This window comes from Lissotriton vulgaris, chromosome 9 (assembly GCF_964263255.1).
Source record: "Lissotriton vulgaris chromosome 9, aLisVul1.2, whole genome shotgun sequence".
In the NCBI taxonomy this organism is placed as follows: domain Eukaryota; kingdom Metazoa; phylum Chordata; class Amphibia; order Caudata; family Salamandridae; genus Lissotriton; species Lissotriton vulgaris.
In genome coordinates, this window is record NC_141697.1 from 26,752,488 (window position 1) to 26,775,985 (window position 23,498).

General features: G+C 48.7%; 1 protein-coding gene across 1 annotated transcript in view; it reads right to left on the minus strand.

Moving 5' to 3' along the window:
• The window catches only part of AKAP6 (A-kinase anchoring protein 6), a 593,433-nt gene extending 573,716 nt beyond the window's left edge, over nt 1-19,717 (minus strand). The window contains exon 1 of the mRNA XM_086936952.1: nt 19,374-19,717. Within this exon, the coding sequence (XP_086793078.1) occupies nt 19,374-19,688 (315 nt within the window). The 5' untranslated portion in view covers nt 19,689-19,717. The remainder of the gene's footprint in view (nt 1-19,373) is intronic.
• Nucleotides 19,718-23,498: the final 3,781 nt, after the last annotated feature.

The window sequence follows — 23,498 nt, forward strand, 5'->3', positions numbered from 1 at the left end:
TTATGCTGTTCTGGTTAAATATCTTTATTTATAACTGCCGTGCACAGATTCAACCCTTCTTATGCCGTTCTGGTTAAATATCTTTATTTATAACCTCTGTGCACAGATTCAACCCGTCTTATGCTGTTCTGGTTAAATATCTTTATTTATAACTGCCGTGCACAGATTCAACCCGTCTTATGCTGTTCTGGTTAAATATCTTTATTTATAACTGTCGTGCACAGATTCAACCCTTCTTATGCTGTTCTGGTTAAATATCTTTATTTATAACTGCCGTGCACAGATTCAACCCTTCTTATGCTGTTCTGGTTAAATATCTTTATTTATAACCTCTGTGCACAGATTCAACCCTTCTTATGCTGTTCTGGCTAAATATCTTTATTTATAACCTCTGTGCACAGATTCAACCCTTCTTATGTTGTTCTGGTTAAATATCTTTATTTATAACTGCCGTGCACAGATTCAACCCTTCTTATGCTGTTCTGGTTAAATATCTTTATTTATAACTGCCGTGCACAGATTCAACCCTTCTTATGCTGTTCTGGTTAAATATCTTTATTTATAACCTCTGTGCACAGATTCAACCCTTCTTATGTTGTTCTGGTTAAATATCTTTATTTATAACTGCCGTGCACAGATTCAACCCTTCTTATGCTGTTCTGGTTAAATATCTTTATTTATAACTGCCGTGCACAGATTCAACCCTTCTTGTGCTGTTCTGGTTAAATATCTTTATTTATAACTGCCGTGCACAGATTCAACCCTTCTTATGCTGTTCTGGTTAAATATCTTTATTTATAACTGCCGTGCATAAGGAAACTGCTTGGCTGGAAGAATAGATCCAATATTCTTATCTATGTAATACCTTAAAAATGGCGCGCTCTGCAGTCTGCAAAGATGTGACAATCATGCGGCTTCTGTGCGGCGTTGCCGCTGCTGATGACAGTATCTGGACTCTGTACAGTTTGCAATGCCTTGATACTTTTAACTCATGGAGTCTTTAAAGATGGGACCAGCTGTGATTTCCTCAGGAATCTGCAGTTTTGGCAGTTTGTGCAAATCTTTATATTTGTTGTTCTGACCAATTGCAGGAGCGTGTCTTGCCAGCACTTTGTAATTAACGCATTCTTAAACAAAAATGCAAACTCTGATTGGGTCAGCCCTCTTCGGTCATTGGTCTGCTCAACTGTCATTCATATCTTCCTTCTGTTCACCACAGCATGGGGCATATGTTCAGCCCACGTCCTGCACTGTGAGAAAGGCATTTCACTTACTCACATGTGCAGAACCGCCGAAAAAGAAGTGCAATCCAGTGCAGGGGCTGGTGGGCCAATCCTTGACTTTGCCAATACTTTTTCCTTTCTATTCTTTATTCTATTTTTATTTATTAGTCATCCTTGTGTAGCTAAACTATGTCTTCGGGATACAATCGTTGCAATCCAATAGTAGTTACAAAATAAAACAGATTTTTCCTATGATGTGCATCAAGCTAAACAGGAGTTCCTAACCTGATTTAAGAACACTAACCTGCTAGGAAACCCCATACTGTTTTTATTCTATGTTTTTAAAGGTTTTGTTGCAGCCACATAGTCACTAAATTTAGAATGAATATATATATTTTTTTGTGGCATCTACTTGCACTAAAATATTCTTCTTCGCACTAGCTTGCCAAGCCTGACCTGTGGGCTTTTCCAATGCTTGTTGATAATCCTGTAATACTCCGGCAATATTTAGCAATAGACCAAGTTTTGACAGGACTCTGGAATACATGAGCCTTCAAGAGTACTTGACTTTGAGACAGTGAGCTTTAATGAAGTGAACTGAAGTATTTTCCTGTGGTGACTCCCATGATGCAGCGGGGCACACTTTATGTCGTCTATTCATCACTTGCAACACTTTTTGCCTGGTATTTGATGCAATTTTGACAGACGTGCACCGGGGTGCAGCATGCACTGTGCCACCCCAAGGGACCTCTCAGCACACTCTTGCAAACTGCCGTTGAGGGCTGCGTGACATGGTGCAGAGAAGAGTGAAGACACGACATGACACAGCTCCTGTGTGCCACGCCTGTAGGCACTTCATGCAGTATATATGTGTCACCCCTACAGCAGGCCTTACAGCCCTACGGCAGGGTGCATTATATTTCATGTGTGGATATATCTGCATGAACAGATATGCCCCTGCGAGGTCTAAGATGATTCTTGGACCTTGCAAGTGACCAGGGAAGCCATCTTAAGTGTATGTGCTGGGGACTGGTGATAAGGCGTCCCCAGCTCCGTGATGGCTTCACTGTCACCAAAGGTGTTTGGTCTCAAACACCTTGTGTTAATCACCTCACCTGGATTCCAGTGATGGATGTATTAATACATGCACCCAGAAGGCACCTTAGAGGTACCCCCTGAAAAACTACCAACCTCTAGTGTGCTGGCCGGCTGGTGTAGACCAGCCTGCCACCACAGACAGGTGTCTGACCCCCTGCAGGTGAGAGTCTGTGCTCTCTGAGGGCAGAAACAATGCCTGCTCCAGCCGGAGGTGTTGTTCCCTCCTGAAAGCGGGGTGGCTAGAAATCAGCATCTCAAGGCAGGAGACTTCAAAGGCCTCTGCCACCTTTGATACCCGACCCTCGCTTCCCTCAGACCGGGGAATGCCACACCCTGCCCAGGGCCTTTAGGCACCAGCACAGGTGGGAACATTAGGTAGTCAGGAGGCGTGTTCAATATCGGGCTAGTTCCACTCCTAAGGTGGGCTACCTGATGTCAACACGAAAACTAAAACTCCACCATCTTGATTTTGGGTAGAATTAGGCTCACTGGGTCAGGGTTATGGCCACTCACTCCCCACAGAAAGTGGTCACATAGGGGGTGTAGTCACCGTAAAGGTAAGTAGTCCATTGGCTACTGCCTGTAACTCCCCTAATTTGAGTATTTAGGGTCACTCCTGATGCCAGGAACTTATATTTGACGGATCCAGAAAAAGACGACAAAGAAGAGCCACGAGAAAAACGAGAACTGGAGACTGCTGTGGACTTTTGCCGATAAACCCTGACTGCACCAGTCTCGACAATCATGACCCAGTGGCTCGTCCTGCAGTTGATCACCTGCCCTGAACCCCGGTAGACTGCCAGCCCTTCGCAAATTGACAGCAATCTCCCTTGAAGTAGAGGAGCAACTCCCCTGCAGTACGCAGGCACTGAAGATGCACAATCCGGTTTCTGTGTTGCCGCTGCCCTTGCCAGCCCAATGTAGCCGGCTCCCCTCCCCTCCCCAGGAAGAGGTACCTGTGCTCCCAAAGGTCAGATCTGTCCTCTGCCAAGTGAGAGGACCGCAGGACCGACTGGAGCCACACAGCACCAATACCCGGGGTACCGCACCCCTTGCAGCAGCCAAGGCCTCTTTAAGTCCAGGCGGGACTCTAAGAGCACAGAGACCGAGCAGTCGTCAAGGCACATCAGCACCGCAGAGACCCACTTCCACAGTGACCCAGCTGGCCTTATTTTGCATCTTCAGCCTGCAATACTGACGACCTCGATGGCCTTGGAAACAAAGAGCGCAGCCAACCTACCTACTCTGCTCCGAGCGGCACAGCCTGGGTACCGATGAACCAAATGTGCTCCCTTGCTCCCGGGACCCTTGTGACCCGAGCTCTCCAGTGGGAGCTTCCAGACTTGTCCCCATGTCTCTCTTGGAAGCCTGTTTTTAGGTGGCCCCCATTCTCTCCACCATCATAGCACACAAAGCTACCAACCCGACAAACACCTCTGCACCCGGACACCCCAGGGCAGGTAACGAGTAACTGTTGGTGATACTTTGGACCTTGGCCCCCTACGACCCTAAGTCCAGAAGGAGACCCCCAGAAACAGACCGTAAATAACTGTATGCAACATATGCCTTTTTTCCCATAGGAAAGCGTTGGTGCGCAAAGACGCATTTAGGTAAACATTTTACTGGCGGGTAAAAATCGATATTTGAAAGAGTACTTGCTTGATAACGACTATCGGGGTATCAAAATTTAGATAAAAATACGACTTGTTTTTGTAAATTGGCCTCATATTTATTCTTACGTTTGTGTCTCAATTATGTCCTCTGTGACTACAACAAATGCCTAGCACCACCCTAAACTGCTCACCCACGCTGCCGCAAAAGAGAGCATTGAGGGCCTCATTTATGAGGTTTTGGCGTAGCGCAGCGCCGCACGCCTTCCTGCTACGCTTCCCTACGACAAAAGAAAAGGGCAGGAATGCGCGGTATCTATAAGACACGGAGCATTCCTGTCCTTCCCCCTGCGCTGGCGCACAATGGGCTGCCTGAGCCAGCGCAGGCACCTTTGCACCACGGTGCACGGGTACCTGTGTTGCGGGGAAGATTATTTTTGTACAGGAAGGGAAATAAAGATACTTCTCCCCGTTGAGCCTCCCTTACGCCTCCAGCTTTTCGCACTGACTCAGACTTACGATTTCTCATAAATCTGGGGCAGTGTCAAAAGGCCATTGTTGTTGCTGGGAACGCCCCCAGCAACACCCATTGCACGCCCCTTTAAGGCACAACATTGCGTTAAAGGGGCTGATATTTATCAGGCAGAATTAAGCCAAAAAAGTGGCTTAGTGCTGCCGGATAAATATCACGCAGGCTTCTGCGCCACGGAACGTCACAAAAAGTGACGTTCCAATGACGCAAGGGGCCTCATAAATAAGGCCCTTACAGCCAGATTCATGAAGCCGAAATCGGCTCGCAATTTTTCCATTTGGGATTCATCATCCCAAATGGAAAAATCGCAATTCTAAAAATTGGTAAATTGTGAATAATTGCATTTAACCCCTTCTGTGCTAATGACGAGCCTGGGCTCATCATGAGCCGTGGAACGCTCACACGCGGGGCTAATTCCCCCGCTGTGCTGAGCGTTCCATTGCGCGGGCGGGTGCATGACGAGCCCAGGCTCGTCACCAGCACATGAGCACCATGCTGCATGACGAGCCTGGGCTTGTCATCAGCACTGCGGCGCCGTATGCGGCCCCCCTCCCCCCCGCACCGCGGTGGAATTAGCCCCGTGGCGAAGGGGTTAAGGAATCTCAATTTGAGATTCCTTAAATGCAATTCATGAACCATTTTAAAATTGCGAATTCGCAATCTGGGGCCGCTGTTTACCGCTAAGTGTAACTACGTGGTAAATAGCAAAAACGTAGAAAAATGCACTTTAGTGCATTTTTCTAAGTTGTATGTTACACACACACATGTCCTTTGGACATGTGTGTGCGCAACACCTGTGTACATTACCATTTCAGGGGTGCTACAGGGTGTCCTTTGGACATGTGTGTGCGCAACACCTGTGTACATTACCATTTCAGGGGTGCTACAGGGTGTCCTTTGGACACCCTAGCACCCTTGAAATCGTATCCTTATTTGCGAATCGCTATTTGCTAATCGCAAATAAGGAATGACTCCCCATTCATTCCTATGGGCCTTGAGGCCATAGGAATGGATGGGGAGTCATTCCTTATTTGCGATTAGCAATTAGCAAATCGCAAATAAAGAAGCTGTAGGAATCGCAATAAATATTGCGATTTCTACATGAATCCCGTCCCTACAAAAACACTGAACATTATCGTGACAGGTGCAACGCATTGCTTGTCCGCCTTCACCTACAAGCCGACATCAAGGTTTCCTTTTGACATTCGAATGGGGCTGATTCGCCCCGTCATCCTCCGAACGTCGATGCTGCAGCATTGAGTTACTTCATGATAACTTTGTTATTCACAGAGACACAAGTCTGCAGTTGCAAGCGCTATATGGCTCTACGAGGAGCTATCTTCGCTGTTGTGAGGTCATACCTGTTAACTCACCAGCTCTCTTCCTTTGGTCGCCATGATTTAATTTGCGCCGAAGAGCTATATATGGGTCTCAAGGTACTTTATGAAACAAATAAACACATATATAGCACAGTCCTCACCATAATGGCAAAGCTTGAGTACAGTTGTATCAAATCTTTGTGAAAACAGGTTACATTGTAAAAGTTGCACTGAATGTGGAGGTCATTGACGCGACAATCTTTAAATCTAAATGCTGAGCCTCTGAAATCATTTCGGAAAATCATTTTAAATGCAATCCTTTTTCACATTTAACTTATTTTTAAGTCCAGAATGTAAACTCATTTATTTACCACCAATTCTTTCACACAATAACATACTTTTTGCCGCCTTGTTTAGATTTCTACTTTTATGTGCGCCTTTTTTACGAGCCTCTTGAAAAAACAGTGTTTATAATAAAAGACCCTCTCTAATTGTACTGAAGCATCTGACATTTGCATATTATAATACATATAATTTCTATCTCCCATTAAGTTAATTATTATTTTGTGTGATACGTATGACGTGCATTATCATTATTTCAATGAATATGGTAATTAAACGAGGCGGCCCGCGCGCTGTACAGAAAATTTGGCTACAGCGACATTTGTTTAACAAGATGATATTATGTATCTCACATTTTTAGGTGAAAACCCTATATTGTCTGGGGTGAGTGCTATTTTATAGTATTTGTCAGATTGTCCGGGGGTCTTAGGTGGACTGTTTGAGGAAGATCAGTGGCCAATATTGCAACGATTGATTTGTTCATTTCAACAACTGGCCCTTCATTGGGGGGTGGGGGGGATTTAAATGAAGCTGACATTCAGGATCCTTTAAGCTACAGCATAAGGACAGGCTCTGGTTGAACCAGAGAAACTGAGAGTGTTTGCACCCGGTTTAAACCATCACACATACTATAGGGGTACGGTGTATGCACCCGGTTAAAACCATTACACATACTAAAGGGGTACGGTGTATGCACCTGGTTAAAACCATTACACATACAAAAGGGGTACGGTGTATGCACTCGGTTTAAACCATTACACATACAAAAGGGGTACGGTATATGCACCCGGTTTAAACCATTACACATACTATAGGGGTACGGTGTATGCACCCGGTTAAAACCATTACACATACTAAAGGGGTACGGTGTATGCACCTGGTTAAAACCATTACACATACAAAAGGGGTACGGTGTATGCACTCGGTTTAAACCATTACACATACAAAAGGGGTACGGTATATGCACCCGGTTTAAACCATTACACATACTATAGGGGTGCGGTGTATGCACCCGGTTAAAACCATTCCACATACTATAGGGGTACGGTATATGCACCCGGTTTAAACCATTACACATACTATAGGGGTGCGGTGTATGCACCCGGTTAAAACCATTCCACATACTATAGGGGTACGGTATATGCACCCGGTTTAAACCATTACACATACTATAGGGGTACGGTGTATGCACCCGGTTAAAACCATTACACATACTAAAGGGGTACGGTGTATGCACCTGGTTAAAACCATTACACATACAAAAGGGGTACGGTGTATGCACTCGGTTTAAACCATTACACATACAAAAGGGGTACGGTATATGCACCCGGTTTAAACCATTACACATACTATAGGGGTGCGGTGTATGCACCCGGTTAAAACCATTCCACATACTATAAGGGTACGGTATATGCACCCGGTTTAAACCATTACACATACTATAGGGGTACGGTGTATGCACCCGGTTTAAACCATTCCACATACTATAGGGGTACAGTATATGCACCCGGCTAAAACCACTACACATACTATAGGGGTAAGGTGTATGCATCTGGTCAAAACCATTACACATACTATAGGGGTACTGTGTATGCATCCGGTCAAAACCATTACACATACTGTAGGGGTACAGTGTATGCATCCGGTCAAAACCATTACAAATACCACAGGGGTACTGTGTATGCATATGGTTAAAACCATTACACATACTATAGGGGTACGGTGTGTGCATCTGGTCAAAACCATTACACATACTATAGGGGTACGGTGTGTGCATCCGGTCAAAACCATTACACATACTATAAGGGTACTGTGTATGCATCCGGTCAAAACCATTACACATACTGTAGGGGTACAGTGTATGCATCCGGTCAAAACCATTACAAATACCACAGGGGTACTGTGTATGCATCTGGTTAAAACCATTACACATACTATAGGGGTACGGTGTGTGCATCCGGTCAAAACCATTACACATACTATAGGGGTACGGTGTATGCATCCGGTCAAAACCATTACACATACTGTAGGGGTACAGTGTATGCATCCGGTCAAAACCATTACAAATACCACAGGGGTACTGTGTATGCATCTGGTTAAAACCATTACACATACTATAGGGGTACGGTGTGTGCATCCGGTCAAAACCATTACACATACTATAGGGGTACGGTGTATGCATCCGGTTAAAACCATTACACATACTATAGGGATATGGTCAGGGCTCGAGTCGGGGTACCACGCGGGTGGACTGCGTCCCCCCACTTATTTTACCGGGTGAACGCTGTCCCTCCTGCCAAACAGCTGGACTTCACTCTTTGGCCTCTCTGGGACGAGATCGGAGCTCACAGCACGCTGCTCACGCGCTGACTCCTCAGATGCAATCGCATCTAAGGGGTGAGGAGGGGAGGCAATGAGGCCGATGGTGCAAGCCACCTTTCGTGACTTCACTTCCTGTCGTGACGTCACTTCTAGTGACAGCATCCCCCCACTTCTTTTTTTAGGACTTGTGCCCCGGGTATGGTGTATCCATCCGGTCAAAACCATTACAAATACCACAGGGGTATCACTACTGTGGGTTCGAAAAGCTCTGCCAGAGGGCTTGTTATCCTTTTATCGTACGCTAGTTTTCAAACATGGGGCATGTTATTAGGTGACCTACTTCACAAACCTGTCAAGAATGTTTCGGCTAGGTCCTTTGTCAAGCCTTCATCAGAACAGTTTTTCATATAACAAAGTTCGAGAGGGTTTGTGACAACTGCACAGTCTGAAGTTATTACTCCAATGGAGGTGCTTTTTGCTGTATGAAGATTATGGGGCCAGTTTTGAAATTGACGGACAAAGCACAATTTGTCTGGGTGGTTGAGGATATTACCTCTGCTATGTTAATAGTACTCCGTCTGTCAAATTTAGGGAGAACCACCGGCCCAGCAGTAATCTCTGGAGTTTGTAAGGATCCGCCGTCACAGCGATTCCCTTCAAGGTACAAAAAGATTGGTGGACGTCGGTAGTCAGTTGTGTCGGCCATTTATTAGACCTATAACTTTTACTGTTCTTCAAAACCAAACTCCTGAAGTGGAAGTTTGTGAAAAAAAGGAAAACAAATGACCCCCACACCTAGGTTGACCAGGCGTCTTGGATTTGTCCGGACCGTCCCGGTTTTTCAACAGTTGTCCCGGCAGATTTCGGTAAAAGTGGCTCCTGTCCCGGTTTTTTGAGAGGGTTAGCTGAAAACAGTGAGAGTCACATTTTAGGGGTTTCAAAAGCAGGGCAAGTAAACTGTTGTTATCAGTAAGCAATGTAATTACCAGGTATGATGCTGGTTTTAAAATATATATTTTATTTATTTTCTTAGTGCCTCTTCTGTTATTCTATGAGGATGAGGGCTGTCATTCTTTGCCACTTTATTGATGTACATTTGTAGTCCTTCCTCTATGTTTGTGAAGTGTCCCGGTTTTTGGGTCACACGACTACTAGACGCAAAGTGTGAATCCGATCAGGTCTTACTATATTGATGGACAGACGTCATGTAATGTACTATGGGGCAGATTTACACGCCCCTTGCGCCACTTTTGCATCACTTTTCCCATGTTAAAAATGACGCAAAAGTGGCATACGGGGCTTGTAAATTAACCCCTGCGTGTTTACCACAGTGTTTAGGGGAGCATACAGAATGTCATCTCTTATTCAGGTAAGTAGGGGCCTTTAGGTGACAATATTTTAAGAATATCCCTTCACGGTCAGCTCAGCCTCGACCACTTGCGCACACTCCCATCCAGTGCCATCGCAAGGGACGTGCAGAGTGTGCATAGTGCCCCACGGCCTACCGGAGTTGAGTAAATAAATAAAACAAATTACATTGCGCGTGCTGCATCACCGATTTTGCGTTGCAGCCAGCGCAATGTAATTAATTTAATTTATTTATTTACTCAGCTCCGGTAGGCCGTATGTCGGAGTTTACTACCCCCCACCCTGCCCCGCCCCACCGCCCGCAGCACTCCCTCCAGGAGCCGCTACCTCTTTACTCCCCTGCTAAACTTGGCTTGGCAGTTCAGTCTGGACTGTTCCCGTTGGGCACAGGGTCAAGGCTGATTTGCATATGGCTGGGTCTAAACTGGAATGGCGTGGCGAGCAAAAAACAATGGATTTAACCCAGATCTGTGACTGGGGTGAATGTTTGATTGGTTCAGCATTCCATCCATCATCTGTTCTTTTTGCAGGTGGTGAGAGGAAGTCTGGGTCGTTGGTGGTAACAGCAGGGCTGGGTGTTTGGTGGTGATGATGGAGTCGGTGTGGGTGGTACCAGAGGTGGGGCTTAGCTATCATTGGTGCAGCAGGTACAGTGGCTCCAAGGCCTGAGGGACTCATTGAACCCTTTTACTATCCCAACAGCTGTTGAAAGCAGCATTTTCCTCGCTTGCACCAGGCCCACAGCATGCTTGCTACCCTGCTGTGCCAGAGATCAGGCGGTGAGGTCAGGGAGAGCTAGGCACTCAGGCCCTCAGCTCAGCATCCTGTGAATCTCAGGCTAGAGAGGCACAAGGACCCCAGGGAAGACGGCGATGATAGTGGGGGAGGGGTGAAATCGAAAGGAGGAGGGGCCAGTATTTAAAAGGGGTGTCATTCAAGGAAGTCTTTATTTTATGGGATAATGAATTGGTGAATGTTACCCAGTTAAATGTGGCGGAGCAGACAAGGGGCGGAGCCTGTAAAGTGAACCCCTGTGAAGCCGCGCAGGCCCAGCTCAGAGGTGGAGACAGAGATGGAAGGCGCTCTGGACATGTGTGAGTTTGTTCTGGGCGGAGTATGTGCAGCTTGGGGGCAAGGATTGGCATCCTGGAGACAGGAAGGAACCCTGACACTGTCAGGGTGTATGTAAGGAACCTGAGGGATATCACCATGGAAACTGCTGAGAATAAACCCAGATACAGAAAGAGACTTCTGGGAACCCTGATTGGGTATCCAGCCCTAATGCAAAGCATGCCGTGACCTCTGACCTTTATCCAGTGTTGAATATCACTTATCAATGTCTCAAGTGTGTTCTGCCCACTGTATCAATCACCATGTGGAAGATGAGCGGTTCTAGGTCATGATTGTGCCTGCGGCTGGAACACTCCCGCACATGCTTGCGCGCACACGCACACACGTGCACGCATGCACTTACACATGTGCATGCTCCCGTGCACTTTTTATTTGTGGGCTCCTGTCCCCATCTCCTTGTGTTACATAGTGGAACTGTTCCTGCTTCCTCGACAGCTTACAATACGGATGTCATTTGGATTTTAACGGACAGGCTGCCAGACCGCTGGAGTGATGAGGCCCCCCCAACCCCTCCTCCGCCAGACCTCGCCACCCGCCTCGCAAATTGTGAGTTGCCCGCTGCACTGGTGGAGGGTTTTCACTGGAAGTGGTTGTTGATTCCTCACAGGAAATGCCAGTGTCGAAAAAGCACCCTAGAGAAGGGGGGTTAGGGGGGGGGGGGGGGGCGGTCCTGAGCTGGTTTGCCAGTGGCCCTCTAGCAGCTGGTCAGGGGCAAGGAGTCTGCCACAGCTGCTCCGACTGAGAGCCCGCATGGAAACTAAGGGCCTCGTTTACAACAATTGTGACGCAGGACAGCGCTGCACGTCACTCTCCAGAGCTGCCGTGCGTCAAAAGAAAAAGGCAGGAATCTATAGGATACGGGGCATTCCTGTCCTTTTACACTGCACTGGCGCACAATTGGCTGCCTAGCAATGCAGGCACCCTTGTACCATGCACCCTGCACCAAAGCAGGCAACCTTGGACCATGCACCAATGCAGGCACCCTTGCACCATGCACCATGCACCAAAGCAGGCACCCTTGTACCATGCATCATCCACCAAAACAGGCACCCTTGGACCATGCACCATGCACCAAAGCAGGCACCCTTGGACCATGCACCATGCACCAATGCAGGCACCCTTGCACCATGCACCATGCACCAAAGCAGGCACCCTTGCACCATGCACCATGCACCAAAGCAGGCACCCTTGCACCATGCACCAAAGCAGGCACCCTTGGACCATGCACCATGCACCAATGCAAGCACCCTTGCACCATGCACCAACGCAGGCACCCTTGCACCATGCACCAAAGCAGGCACCCTTGCACCATGCACCAAAGCAGGCACCCTTGGACCATGCACCATGCACCAATGCAGGCACCCTTGCACCATGCACCAACGCAGGCACCCTTGCACCATGCAACATGCACCAAAGCAGGCACCCTTGCACCATGCAACATGCACCAACGCAGGCACCCTTGCACCATGCAACATGCACCAAAGCAGGCACCCTTGCACCATGCAACATGCACCAAAGCAGGCACCCTTGCACCATGCACCATGCACCAACGCAGGCACCCTTGCGACATGCACAAAGCAGGCACCCTTGCACCATGCACCATGCACCAAAGCAGGCACCCTTGCACCATGCACCAAAGCAGACACCCTTGTATCATGCACCATGCTAATAATAACAACAACTAGAGAGAGAGGGAAGAGACACTCTCAGTCCCCCAGGTTATATTTATAAACAACAAAAGAGTGTCCACTAAGGAAACAAATGCATCCAGCACAGGATTTGAGAAGGAAAAGAAATCAACCTATAGGGGAGTCACTTAGGGATTTCTTAGGAAGCCCTCACTCACCACCCTGGATGGTGACATGCTTCATCATCGGGCCCACCAGGAGAAGCCGAATGCCTCCCTGGTGTGCTACAACGCCAGGTTACTGCGGAGCTGGTTTTTCTTGTGATAATAATGTGCAAAAAAAGTGGGTTTAAAAATGCCGGCAGGCTATACCAGACAAAAAACTTTATTCTGTGGTTAGCTGGGCATAGGTTAAAAGATATGTGTAGGGAAATTTACCAACTATTGGGTTGGGTGTTTTCCCCTTTAGAGTGGGGTCAACACCCAACCCATTAGTTGGGCACCCTTGCACCATGCACCATGCACCAAAGCAGGCACCCTTGCACCATGCACCAAAGCAGGCACCCTTGCACCATGCACCATGCACCAAAGCAGGCACCCTTGCACCATGCACCATGCACCAAAGCAGGCACCCTTGGACCATGCACCATGCACCAATGCAGGCACCCTTGCACCATGCACCATGCACCAAAGCAGGCACCCCTGCACCATGCACCATGCACCAAAGCAGGCACCCTTGCACCATGCACCATGCACCAAAGCAGGCACCCTTGCACCATGCACCATGCACCAAAGCAGGCACCCTTGGACCATGCACCAAAGCAGGCACCCTTGCACTGTGCACCATGCACCAATGCAGGCACCCTTGCACCATGCACCAACGCAGGCACCCTTGCACCATGCAACATGCACCAAAGCAGGCACCCTTGCACCATGCACCATGCACCAAAGCAGGCACCCTTGCACCATGCACCATGCACCAAAGCAGGCACCCTTGGACCATGCACCAAAGCAGGCACCCTTGCACTGTGCACCATGCACCAATGCAGGCACCCTTGCACCATGCACCAACGCAGGCACCCTTGCACCATGCAACATGCACCAAAGCAGGCACCCTTGCACCATGCACCAATGCAGGCACCCTTGCATCATGCTCCAACGCAGGCACCTTTGCACCATGCAACATGCACCAAAGCAGGCACCCTTGCACCATACACCATGCACCAAAGCAGGCACCTTTGCACCATGCACCAAAGCAGGCACCCTTGCACCATGCACCATGCACCAACGCAGGCACCCTTGCACCATGCACTATGCACCAAAGCAGGCACCCCTGCACCATGCACCAAAGCAGGCACTCTTGCACCATGCACCAACGCAGGCACCCTTGCACCATGCACCAACGCAGGCACCCTTGCACCATGCACCAAAGCAGGCACCCTTGCACCATGCACCAAAGCAGGCACCATGCACCAATGCAGGCACCCTTGCACCATGCACCATGCACCAACGCAAGCACCCTAGCACCATGCACCAAAGCAGGCACCCTTGCACCATGCACCATGCACCAATGCAGGCACCCTTGCACCATGCACCAACGCAGGCACCCTTGCACCATGCACCAAAGCAGGCACCCTTGCATCATGCACCATGCACCAAAGCAGGCACCCTTGCACCATGCACCAACGCAGGCACCCTTGCACCATGCAACATGCACCAAAGCAGGCACCCTTGCACCATGCACCATGCACCAAAGCAGGCACCCTTGGACCATGCACCAAAGCAGGCACCCTTGCACTGTGCACCATGCACCAATGCAGGCACCCTTGCACCATGCACCAACGCAGGCACCCTTGCACCATGCAACATGCACCAAAGCAGGCACCCTTGCACCATGCACCAATGCAGGCACCCTTGCATCATGCACCAACGCAGGCACCTTTGCACCATGCAACATGCACCAAAGCAGGCACCCTTGCACCATACACCATGCACCAAAGCAGGCACCTTTGCACCATGCACCAAAGCAGGCACCCTTGCACCATGCACCATGCACCAACGCAGGCACCCTTGCACCATGCACTATGCACCAAAGCAGGCACCCCTGCACCATGCACCAAAGCAGGCACCCTTGCACCATGCACCAAAGCAGGCACCCTTGCACCATGCACCAACGCAGGCACCCTTGCACCATGCACCAAAGCAGGCACCCTTGCACCATGCACCATGCACCAATGCAGGCACCCTTGCACCATGCACCAACGCAAGCACCCTTGCACCATGCACCAAAGCAGGCACCCTTGCACCATGCACCATGCACCAATGCAGGCACCCTTGCACCATGCACCAAAACAGGCACCCTTGCACCATGCACCAAAGCAGGCACCCTTGCATCATGCACCATGCACCAAAGCAGGCACCCTTGCACCATGCACCAACGCAGGCACCCTTGCACCATGGTTGCTTTTGTGCAGGAAAGGACAACTTCCTTCACAAAAAGAAGCCTTACACCACCCCTGGGGAGACGCAGGGTTCTCACGCATTCCCAGATTAACGCTAGGATGTAAATCTGGGAATGAGTAAAAAACCATGGGCGTTGAGTGGGAACACCCACCGCACAGCTCATGGCACGCTTCCCGAGGCAGTGTGACCCAACACAGAGGCTTGCGCTGCGTTGCCTCACACCATATCTATGAGGCCATGTAAAGTCACGCAGCGTGGCTTTCCGTCGCCTCGTAGCTACGGGTCTGCACTGTGCGCCGCTGGACTGTCAACAAAGTGACATTCCATGAGCGCAAGGCACCTATAAATAAACCCCACAATGCTTTTTCCATCCATGAATGAGCCAAGGAAACCAGGAGGGGGTCCGTAAATGCTTTTTAATTTTTGGAGGATTTCCTGTTACTGCAGGACTCTAAGTAATTTATGTGTACATTATATTCCTCCTCCTTGAGCACTCATGCTCTTCGTGCTGCCCCGAAACTCTGTAGTAGCTGCAGCCAAGAGCAGAGACCTGTTTGTTGTATCCTGCCATCGAGTGCCTGCCACCCACCCCACCACCCCCTTCTGCTGTATCCTGCCATCGAGTGCCCCCACCCTCCCCACCACCCCCTTCTGCTGTATCCTGCCATTGAGTGCCCCCACCCTCCCCACCACCCCTCTTTCGCGGTATAATACCACCATGTGCCCACCACCCTTTTCCACTGTATCCTGCCATCGAGCGCCTCCCTCCCCGCCACCCTCCTCCACTTCTCTGCAGATGCATTTCACTTGGTCGATAGAGATGGCTCCTTTCCCAGAAGATGTACCATTGCACCTCCACCAACCTGGGTGTCCTCAACTCGCCTTGAGGAGGAGAGAGACGCAGTGCCTGGCTTGAGGCTGACACACCAGCAGGAGGTGGCAGCCCCAGCGAGGGCGCAACCTCCCTAACATAAGGGCCTAGAGAAGAAACGTTTACCATCTGAGCGTTGTTGACACTGCTGTGTAAATGGTGTTCATCATTAACCAAGGTGTGACAGTCACAGCTCCCACAATGTGTCTGTGAGCCCGCCAGGATTTCTGGTCGGGTGAAACAGATTGAAAGGGTAAAACACTGCATGCAGAGTGTCAGCACTTTAAACGGGTAGTTAATTAATCAAATTAGAAATCCTCTTGTGTCAACATGCAGATTAATGGTGTTAGATGCTGCAGAATATATATTTAGTTACTTGGAAGCGTCATGGTGCGCCTCTGTCTCAAAGGTAGGGGACTGCCCCAGTGCCCATGGGCCCAAATCCCGAGGCCCCAGTGCCCATGTTAATATGTTATGTTAATATCATTTATATCGCGCACAAATCCTCCTGAGAGGTTGGGGCACAGCAAAGCACAGACAATGCAGCAACTGCTCAAATTAGAGCATCATTGTCTTAAATGATTTTCTACGTTTAAGATGATGACATACATTCGAATATGAAGAGGTCGCCTGTTCCGATACAGAAGGGACGGATAAGAAAAAGATGCGCCCCCGGGGCCTCATTTATGAAAAGTGACGCATCGCTGCTTGTAAACAGCAATGCGTCACTTTTCATTGTGCCCTCCTTGCGAAACCATTGATGCGTCATATTTACAGTATGCGCATCATGTCGCAAGGAGTTACAGATACGTCAGTATTTCTGACATATCTGTAGGCGTAAAAGTGGCGCATTGCTGAAGTGTGTCATAAAAGTGACGCAACTCCAGCAATGCATCCTTTCACATGGGGCAAGCCCCATGTGAAAGGGCCTGCGTCAGTCTTACGCCTACTGTGAGGCAGGCATAAGATTTTTACGCATTTGAGCCCTAGAAGTGGTGCAGTGAAATCTCATAGATTTCACTGCGTCACTTCTACGACCCTTCCTTGCGTCAATACGCCCCCCCTTGCATACATTATACCTGGCGCAGGTATAATGTGGAGCAGGGGTTTACAAAGTGACGCATCTACCTAGATGCATCACTTTGTAAATATGGCGTAACGAGGCGCATTTGTTACGCCACTAGTGTGTCACAAAAAGTGACGCACAGGTGGCGTAAAAGTGACGCTCGGCCTCATAAATGAGGCCCCTATTCTTTAGCGAAGGTCTCATGGGGTAACTTTGCGCCAGGGTCTTGATGTATTTTCCCTATCATTTTTCATTTTTGTCGCAGCTATTTTTGGGCCGTGGTACCCAAGGCCTGAGTTACCGGCTCCCCTCCCCTCATCATACAAAGACAAAGAATTGGCCTGAGTTAACCACATTTTGCATTTGAGAAGCGGCATTTATTACATAACAGAATCCCATTAATGCATTCAATTTCCACAACACACTGAACATATTTTATATTTTTATGACAAAGAATTGGAGAATTTCAATACATTGGAGTCACCCAACCCGCATTGTTGGAGTCATGTTTGTCCCCCCGCTGGCCTTTAGGGCACCGGCTACTTCACTCGGAAGCCCGGGCGCAAACCACCGGGCCCGCGAGATGCAATCCTTACGAGGCGAACTCCCATGCTCGCTCACAGGGAGAGGAGCCAAGGCCAGCATGCCAGCTGAACCCCTAAACATCCATCACAGAGCACCCCAAACCAGGATCCCCCTTGGCACCCTGGCCCAAGTTCCAACTCCCAACAATCCTAGCGCAGTGCAATGGAGATCCCAGAGTGCCGCTCGCTGTAGAGCGCGTCCACGGCTCTGCCTTACATGACGTAGTACTTCTGCCCCAACTTGATCAAAGGTTTAAAGCCAAATGTATCCAGAACGTGCCTGCCTTCTTGTCAACATGCCGAGGTGTCTGCTAGCTTTGTGGCCAAATTTGACACCTTCCCCGCAACAAACACAACAAATCACGAGAATAGGTTAAAGAAGACAAAAAAACTGGAGAAACAACCAACATCCACAATAAAACTCCCCACTCGTCTCCCCAAACATCAAGGGACGGGCGGGCGGGTATCACAAAGCTTGTGACCAGAGGGCAGAAGAGCGCGTCCATGGTCGGCAGGGGCATAGTAAATTAGGAAGTGAAGTGGGTGTTTGGAAAGAATGTATGACGTTACAACGCAGTTTTTACATCGCACCATCCTTTGCAACGCATTCTTTTACATAGCATGCCATTACATCGCATTTTCAGAAACTACCTTTACAACGCATTCCATTACATTGCATTATACCATTACAACGCATACCATTACAACACATTCCATTACATCGCATTTAAGGTAAGTGTTGGATAGCGTAGGGGTAAAAATTACTATTGTAACTCCAGTGAGTGAAACAGTAGGGTAAATGTTGGATAGCGTAGGGGTAAAAATTACTATTCCAACTCCAGAGAGTGCAACAGTAGGGAAAGTGTTGGATAGTGTAAGGGTACTATGCGTTGTAATGGTATGTGTTGTAATGACTTGTGATGTAATGCCTGCGTTGTAGTGACATGCATTGTAATGACATGCGTTGTTGTGAAATGCATTGTAATGAAATGCGTTGTAGTGACATGCATTGTAATGACATGCGTTGTAGTGACATGCATTGTAATGACATGCGTTGTTGTGACATGGGATGTAAAGGATGTTGCGATGTAATGACTGCGTTGTAAAGGTTGTTTCCCGTTTGGAATACCCTTGGGCCTAAATGCCCCTTCCTGTGCCCTTCTGGCCACCAAGGCAACTCCGCCAGCCCAATGGGCAGCAAGAACATTCTCATGGGTGTCCCAGAAAAGAATGAAAAATGTAAACACGAGTGGAAGAACGCCTTGACCCACGCCACGCCCGGGCCGGGTATCAGCCCCACCTAAGGCGGGACCGCTATCATGGCATTGCCCCTCAGATTATTGTTGTTACTTCACAGCACTGGGCTTTAGCCAAAGGTCAGCTTTGTGGGGTTGTTGGAGTCTGACTGAGGAGGCGGGGCCTATCCGATATTCATCCGTTATGACCCCTCTGATGCAGAGGATCAATGGGTGTGGTGTTCCGACACTCATCGTAATCGGCCCCTTAGTCTTTTAAATATCATGCTATAACAGTAATATACCAAATAAACCTTATTATGAACATATTGTTTAAATACAATTATAAATATTTGTTTTGGCTAAAGAGCTACTTTGTTCATCTTTAACCAATTGTCTCTTAAGCCCCACACAAGGCCTTTCTCCATCTTGAATCTTCTTTTTTGCGAATTTAAAATCTCTGTTTTCTCCTTTATTCCATCACGCCTCCTCCTGAAATGTGCATGGGTGCCTGGATGAAGGGCCACCATGGCGTCTCCACACTTGCATTATCACAGAGGTGAACTCAGCGGGGCCACTCACCTTGAGTTGCACCAGGTGCGCGTCCACGTGGCGGCTCTCGGAGTCCTGCTGCACCGAGTAGGTGAGGTCCTGCACCCTCCGCGAGGTGCCCCGAAGCCACGTCTCGATCTCCGGCAGGTGGAGGACGATCTTCCAGTCCGCCCCGGTGTGCAGCGGGGGCGGCTTCTCGTACCGTGGTCCATGCTCCTCCATCTTGGCTAGGCCGTACTCCCCATTGGGTGGTCCTGCGTCCAGCCCACTGGCCATCCTTGGGGACGTGCTGGCCACCAGGGCGTGCAGCTCTTGCGACATCACGGGGGAAAGCGCTATACTCATGTCCGGAAGTGGAACCCAATCATTCCGAGTAACACTGTGGAGACAAAGCAGAGGAAGAGGTTGACTCTCTCTCCAATTTCCAAATTATGTATTTATTTTGTTATGGACCTCATACGGATGTCCACAAAAACACACCAACAGATTAAAAAAAACTTTACATACAATACAAAATTCTTCCTTATTCATTGCTGTAAAAAGTCTTATATCAAACATACTGACTCACTCTCCGAATGAGGCACAAGTGCTTTGCCGAAGCCCAGTCAGTGCACAAGCACCAGCGAGCGCAACGATAGGCATAATGACATTTCACACAATGAAGTAAACGCCAAGCTCCCACCCACCTGCATCTTTGAATTTAGTCCACACCCTGCAGGCATCTGCTCTGAAAGTATTTATTTAGGGTAATGCAGACAGTGACCGGCAGCATTTTGTGGGACTTGAGTCACATGTATTGAGTCCGAAGCAGCCACCAAAGGTACAAATAAGACACAGCAGATATAGAGGGGCAGATTTACAAGCCCCTTGCGCTGACAGTACGTCACTTTTTGTGAGGCACTGGCAGCGCATTTCACTGCCCCATATTTACAAGGAGAGGGAAAGCCACCCTGCGTGACTTCTCCTGTCTTTGTAAAAATATCCCCTTTACATGTAGCACTTTGCGTTGAAGGGGCGTTCCATGGGTGTTGCTGTGGGTGTTCACTTAAAGGCCTGGTGTGACCATTGACTGACACATTCTTCAGTGATAGTGGATCAAATGAGGCGACCTCACCAGGCACGGGTGAGGATACAGACAGCTACTGCACGCGGAGGACATGGACTCGTCGCCACTGTATTATCCACTAACCACAGACACTGGAAATGAGGTACTTCATTGTAGGGGTGGGCGTAACTCCTACATGCCGGGCCCGGGGCACTCCCGTTGGGGATAGCTGTGCGCTCTACAAACTCCTTAATAATAATAATTTCATTTCCAATCTTTATTTCGGCCATTTGGCCATAAAAGAAAAACAATACACATATACAATCACAATAAGTCAATACATTAAAACATTGGAAGTGCATATGTTAAAAATACTATAAAAACTGTGCATCTAAAATTTTAAGAGGGACCCAACACCTTTAAAATGCGGTTGCACATATGCCAAACATTGGTAAGAAATTTTGATAATGCGAGGACAGTTGGGCCAGAGAGATCAGATTTTAAAATCCTATACATTGGGGCATATTCCCTGCCGCCCATATTCCTAATCAATGGGAGGAGCCAGTATTTCCTCGCTGCCCTGTAGGCTGGACAGAAGAAGGCCACATGTAAATCGGTTTCCTTCATAGCTTCACAGGCCGGACACTGCTTCGTGGTGGGAGGCGATGACCAGGTACTTGAAAAGGACCGAAAGGGCAGTGAGCCGTATCTCCATTGGAGAAACAGCTTTCTAGCAAGTACGGGAGAAATAGGATCCAATACCCTCTCAAACCTATAAAGGTCCTTGCTTTGCAAAAACACAGAGGATAGAGACCCTTCTGCCTGGGCAACTCGGGCCCTAGCTAATTTGTGTTCATGGTATACATTAGTCAGGGACCTTTTAGAGATGTTCAGTGCGGCATTCGCAGGGTCAGTCCATAAGTCAGGGAGGTCTAGTTCCATACAGGTGGATTGGATGTTTTTGACCCATGGGATACGGAGCGCTTTTGGGTGATTCAATAGTTCAACCAGTTCCGCCCTGTATGCTGCAAGATCATTACTGCTCCATAGCCTACGCCAGAAGGCTATGGGTCTCAGGCTTATTTCATCAGATAATGGTCGTAGACCGAGGTCAAGCCTCAAGGGGAGGAGCGGGGTGCTGGGGGGAAGCGCGGCTATCTGTCTTATAAACTTGTTTTCTGTTAGTGACAGGCTACGACAAGGTGTGTGTCCCCACAATTCCGCCCCGTACATGATCGCTCCCCTGGCCTGGGCCTTGTATATCTGGATTAAGGCCCCCAACGGGCGATAAGAGGAGCCGGTCATCATCCGGGTGATACCCCCAGTAATTTGTGTAAGTTTGAGGTTCGCCCTACTCTGGTGGGATCCCCAAGACATGGTTTCGTTAAGAGTGACACCTAGGTATTCAAAGGTGGCAACCCTCTCGAGCCGTACTACTCCCAATTGTGGATTCGGTCGCAATTTTTGGCTCGGATTTAAAACCATGAACTTAGTTTTGGCTGCATTGATTTCTAGCCCCCTGTCGGTACAGAAGGCTACAAATGAATCAAGGATCCTCTGTATCCCCATGGGGGTTTTAGATAGCAGCAGGGTGTCATCCGCAAACATGATTGCGGGCACCCTGCTGCCATTTAGTTTGGGGGCGTCAGTATAATCGGTGGCATTCAGGTGGGCGATTACCCCGTTGACGAAGAGGCAAAACAGGGTCGGTGCCAACACACAACCCTGCCTTACCCCTCGGTCAACGGGGAATCTATCGGTCAGTTCCCCCGACCTCTCACACCTCACTCGGGCATAATTATTATGGTGGAGTAATAATAATAATAATAACTCGTGTCATTTACAGTAGCTAAATTACATGGAATTACTGGAAAATGACACGAGACTCCACGTACTTTGGTGAGAAGAGTCATTTCGCATTTAGCGCTACTTTCTTAGAGCAAAAATGCCCCCTTACGTTCAAAATGGACATGAGGGGGCATTTTGCACTAAGAAATAATGTTCAATGCACCAGAACACGAATAACAGCGCCATTATTCCCTGAAGTTACTCCAAGCATTTTGCTCCATGTTCTTAGCGCAACACGCACCATTGCATCCAAAATGGACGGAAGGATATATTATACGCTAAGAAAATAGCAAAAAATGACTGAACCGCGGCATGAGCAGCCTCTTGTACTAGCTAAATTAATTGGGGCAGATTTACAAGCCCCTCGCTCCACTCTTGGATCACTTTTCCCATGTTAAAAGTGACACAAAAGTGGCGCAAGTGTTTCTATATTCATCCCTCCCCCACCCCCCATTACTCTTAGTGGTAATTCCATGTTAAAGAGTATTGCAGAGTTACCAAAATGACTCCGTTTACACCGGCATCATTAAAATGACTCCCAGGCGGGCTATATTGTAAAAAGGATAAGGGGTTACCGCTGCAGGGTGTATCGAGACAAGTACATTGCTAGCCCCAACTTCGCTTGAAACCAGGCACTTCAGGGTTCCAGTTTGGTCCAACACTATTCTGCCCATCACTGCTCATCTTCCTGTTCCTGCCAACAGACGACGTGCGCACCAGAAATGAGGTCAAGAGCATGTCAGGAGTGTTGTACTATAGTGACAGACAGCTGTACACCGGCCCCTCCTCGGTCCGGTCACAGACCATCCAACTCACACGGTGCCAACCAACTCACACAGTGCCACCTTCAGGGGCAAACAGGCCTTTTATTCCACCGAGCATGTCCCCGGTGGGCTGAGGCCCTTAGAGGGCGGTTGTGAGCCCCCAGGGCCCCGCTTGGGGCCTCTGCCCCCTCTTCTAGCTCTCCGAGGTTAACTGCAGCAGGCACAGGAGTCTGAGAGAGAGGGGGGAGGGGGGAGGTACAGAGAAGGTGATCTGGGAACAGGAAGAGAGGAGGGGTTACAATGGAAGGATGGAGAGAGCCTGCAAGGAGGAAAGGGTGCGGGCTGGTTTGAGCGTGTTTGCCAGGGCTGCATTTGGTTCCCAAGTCTAGCCCTTGCCACTGCGTGTCACTCTTTACCTCTCACATAGCACCCGGTAAAGTCAGAAGATCACACAGTGAAAGGTAACATGTGTTGGGCACCCTGCACTGAGCGGGGGTC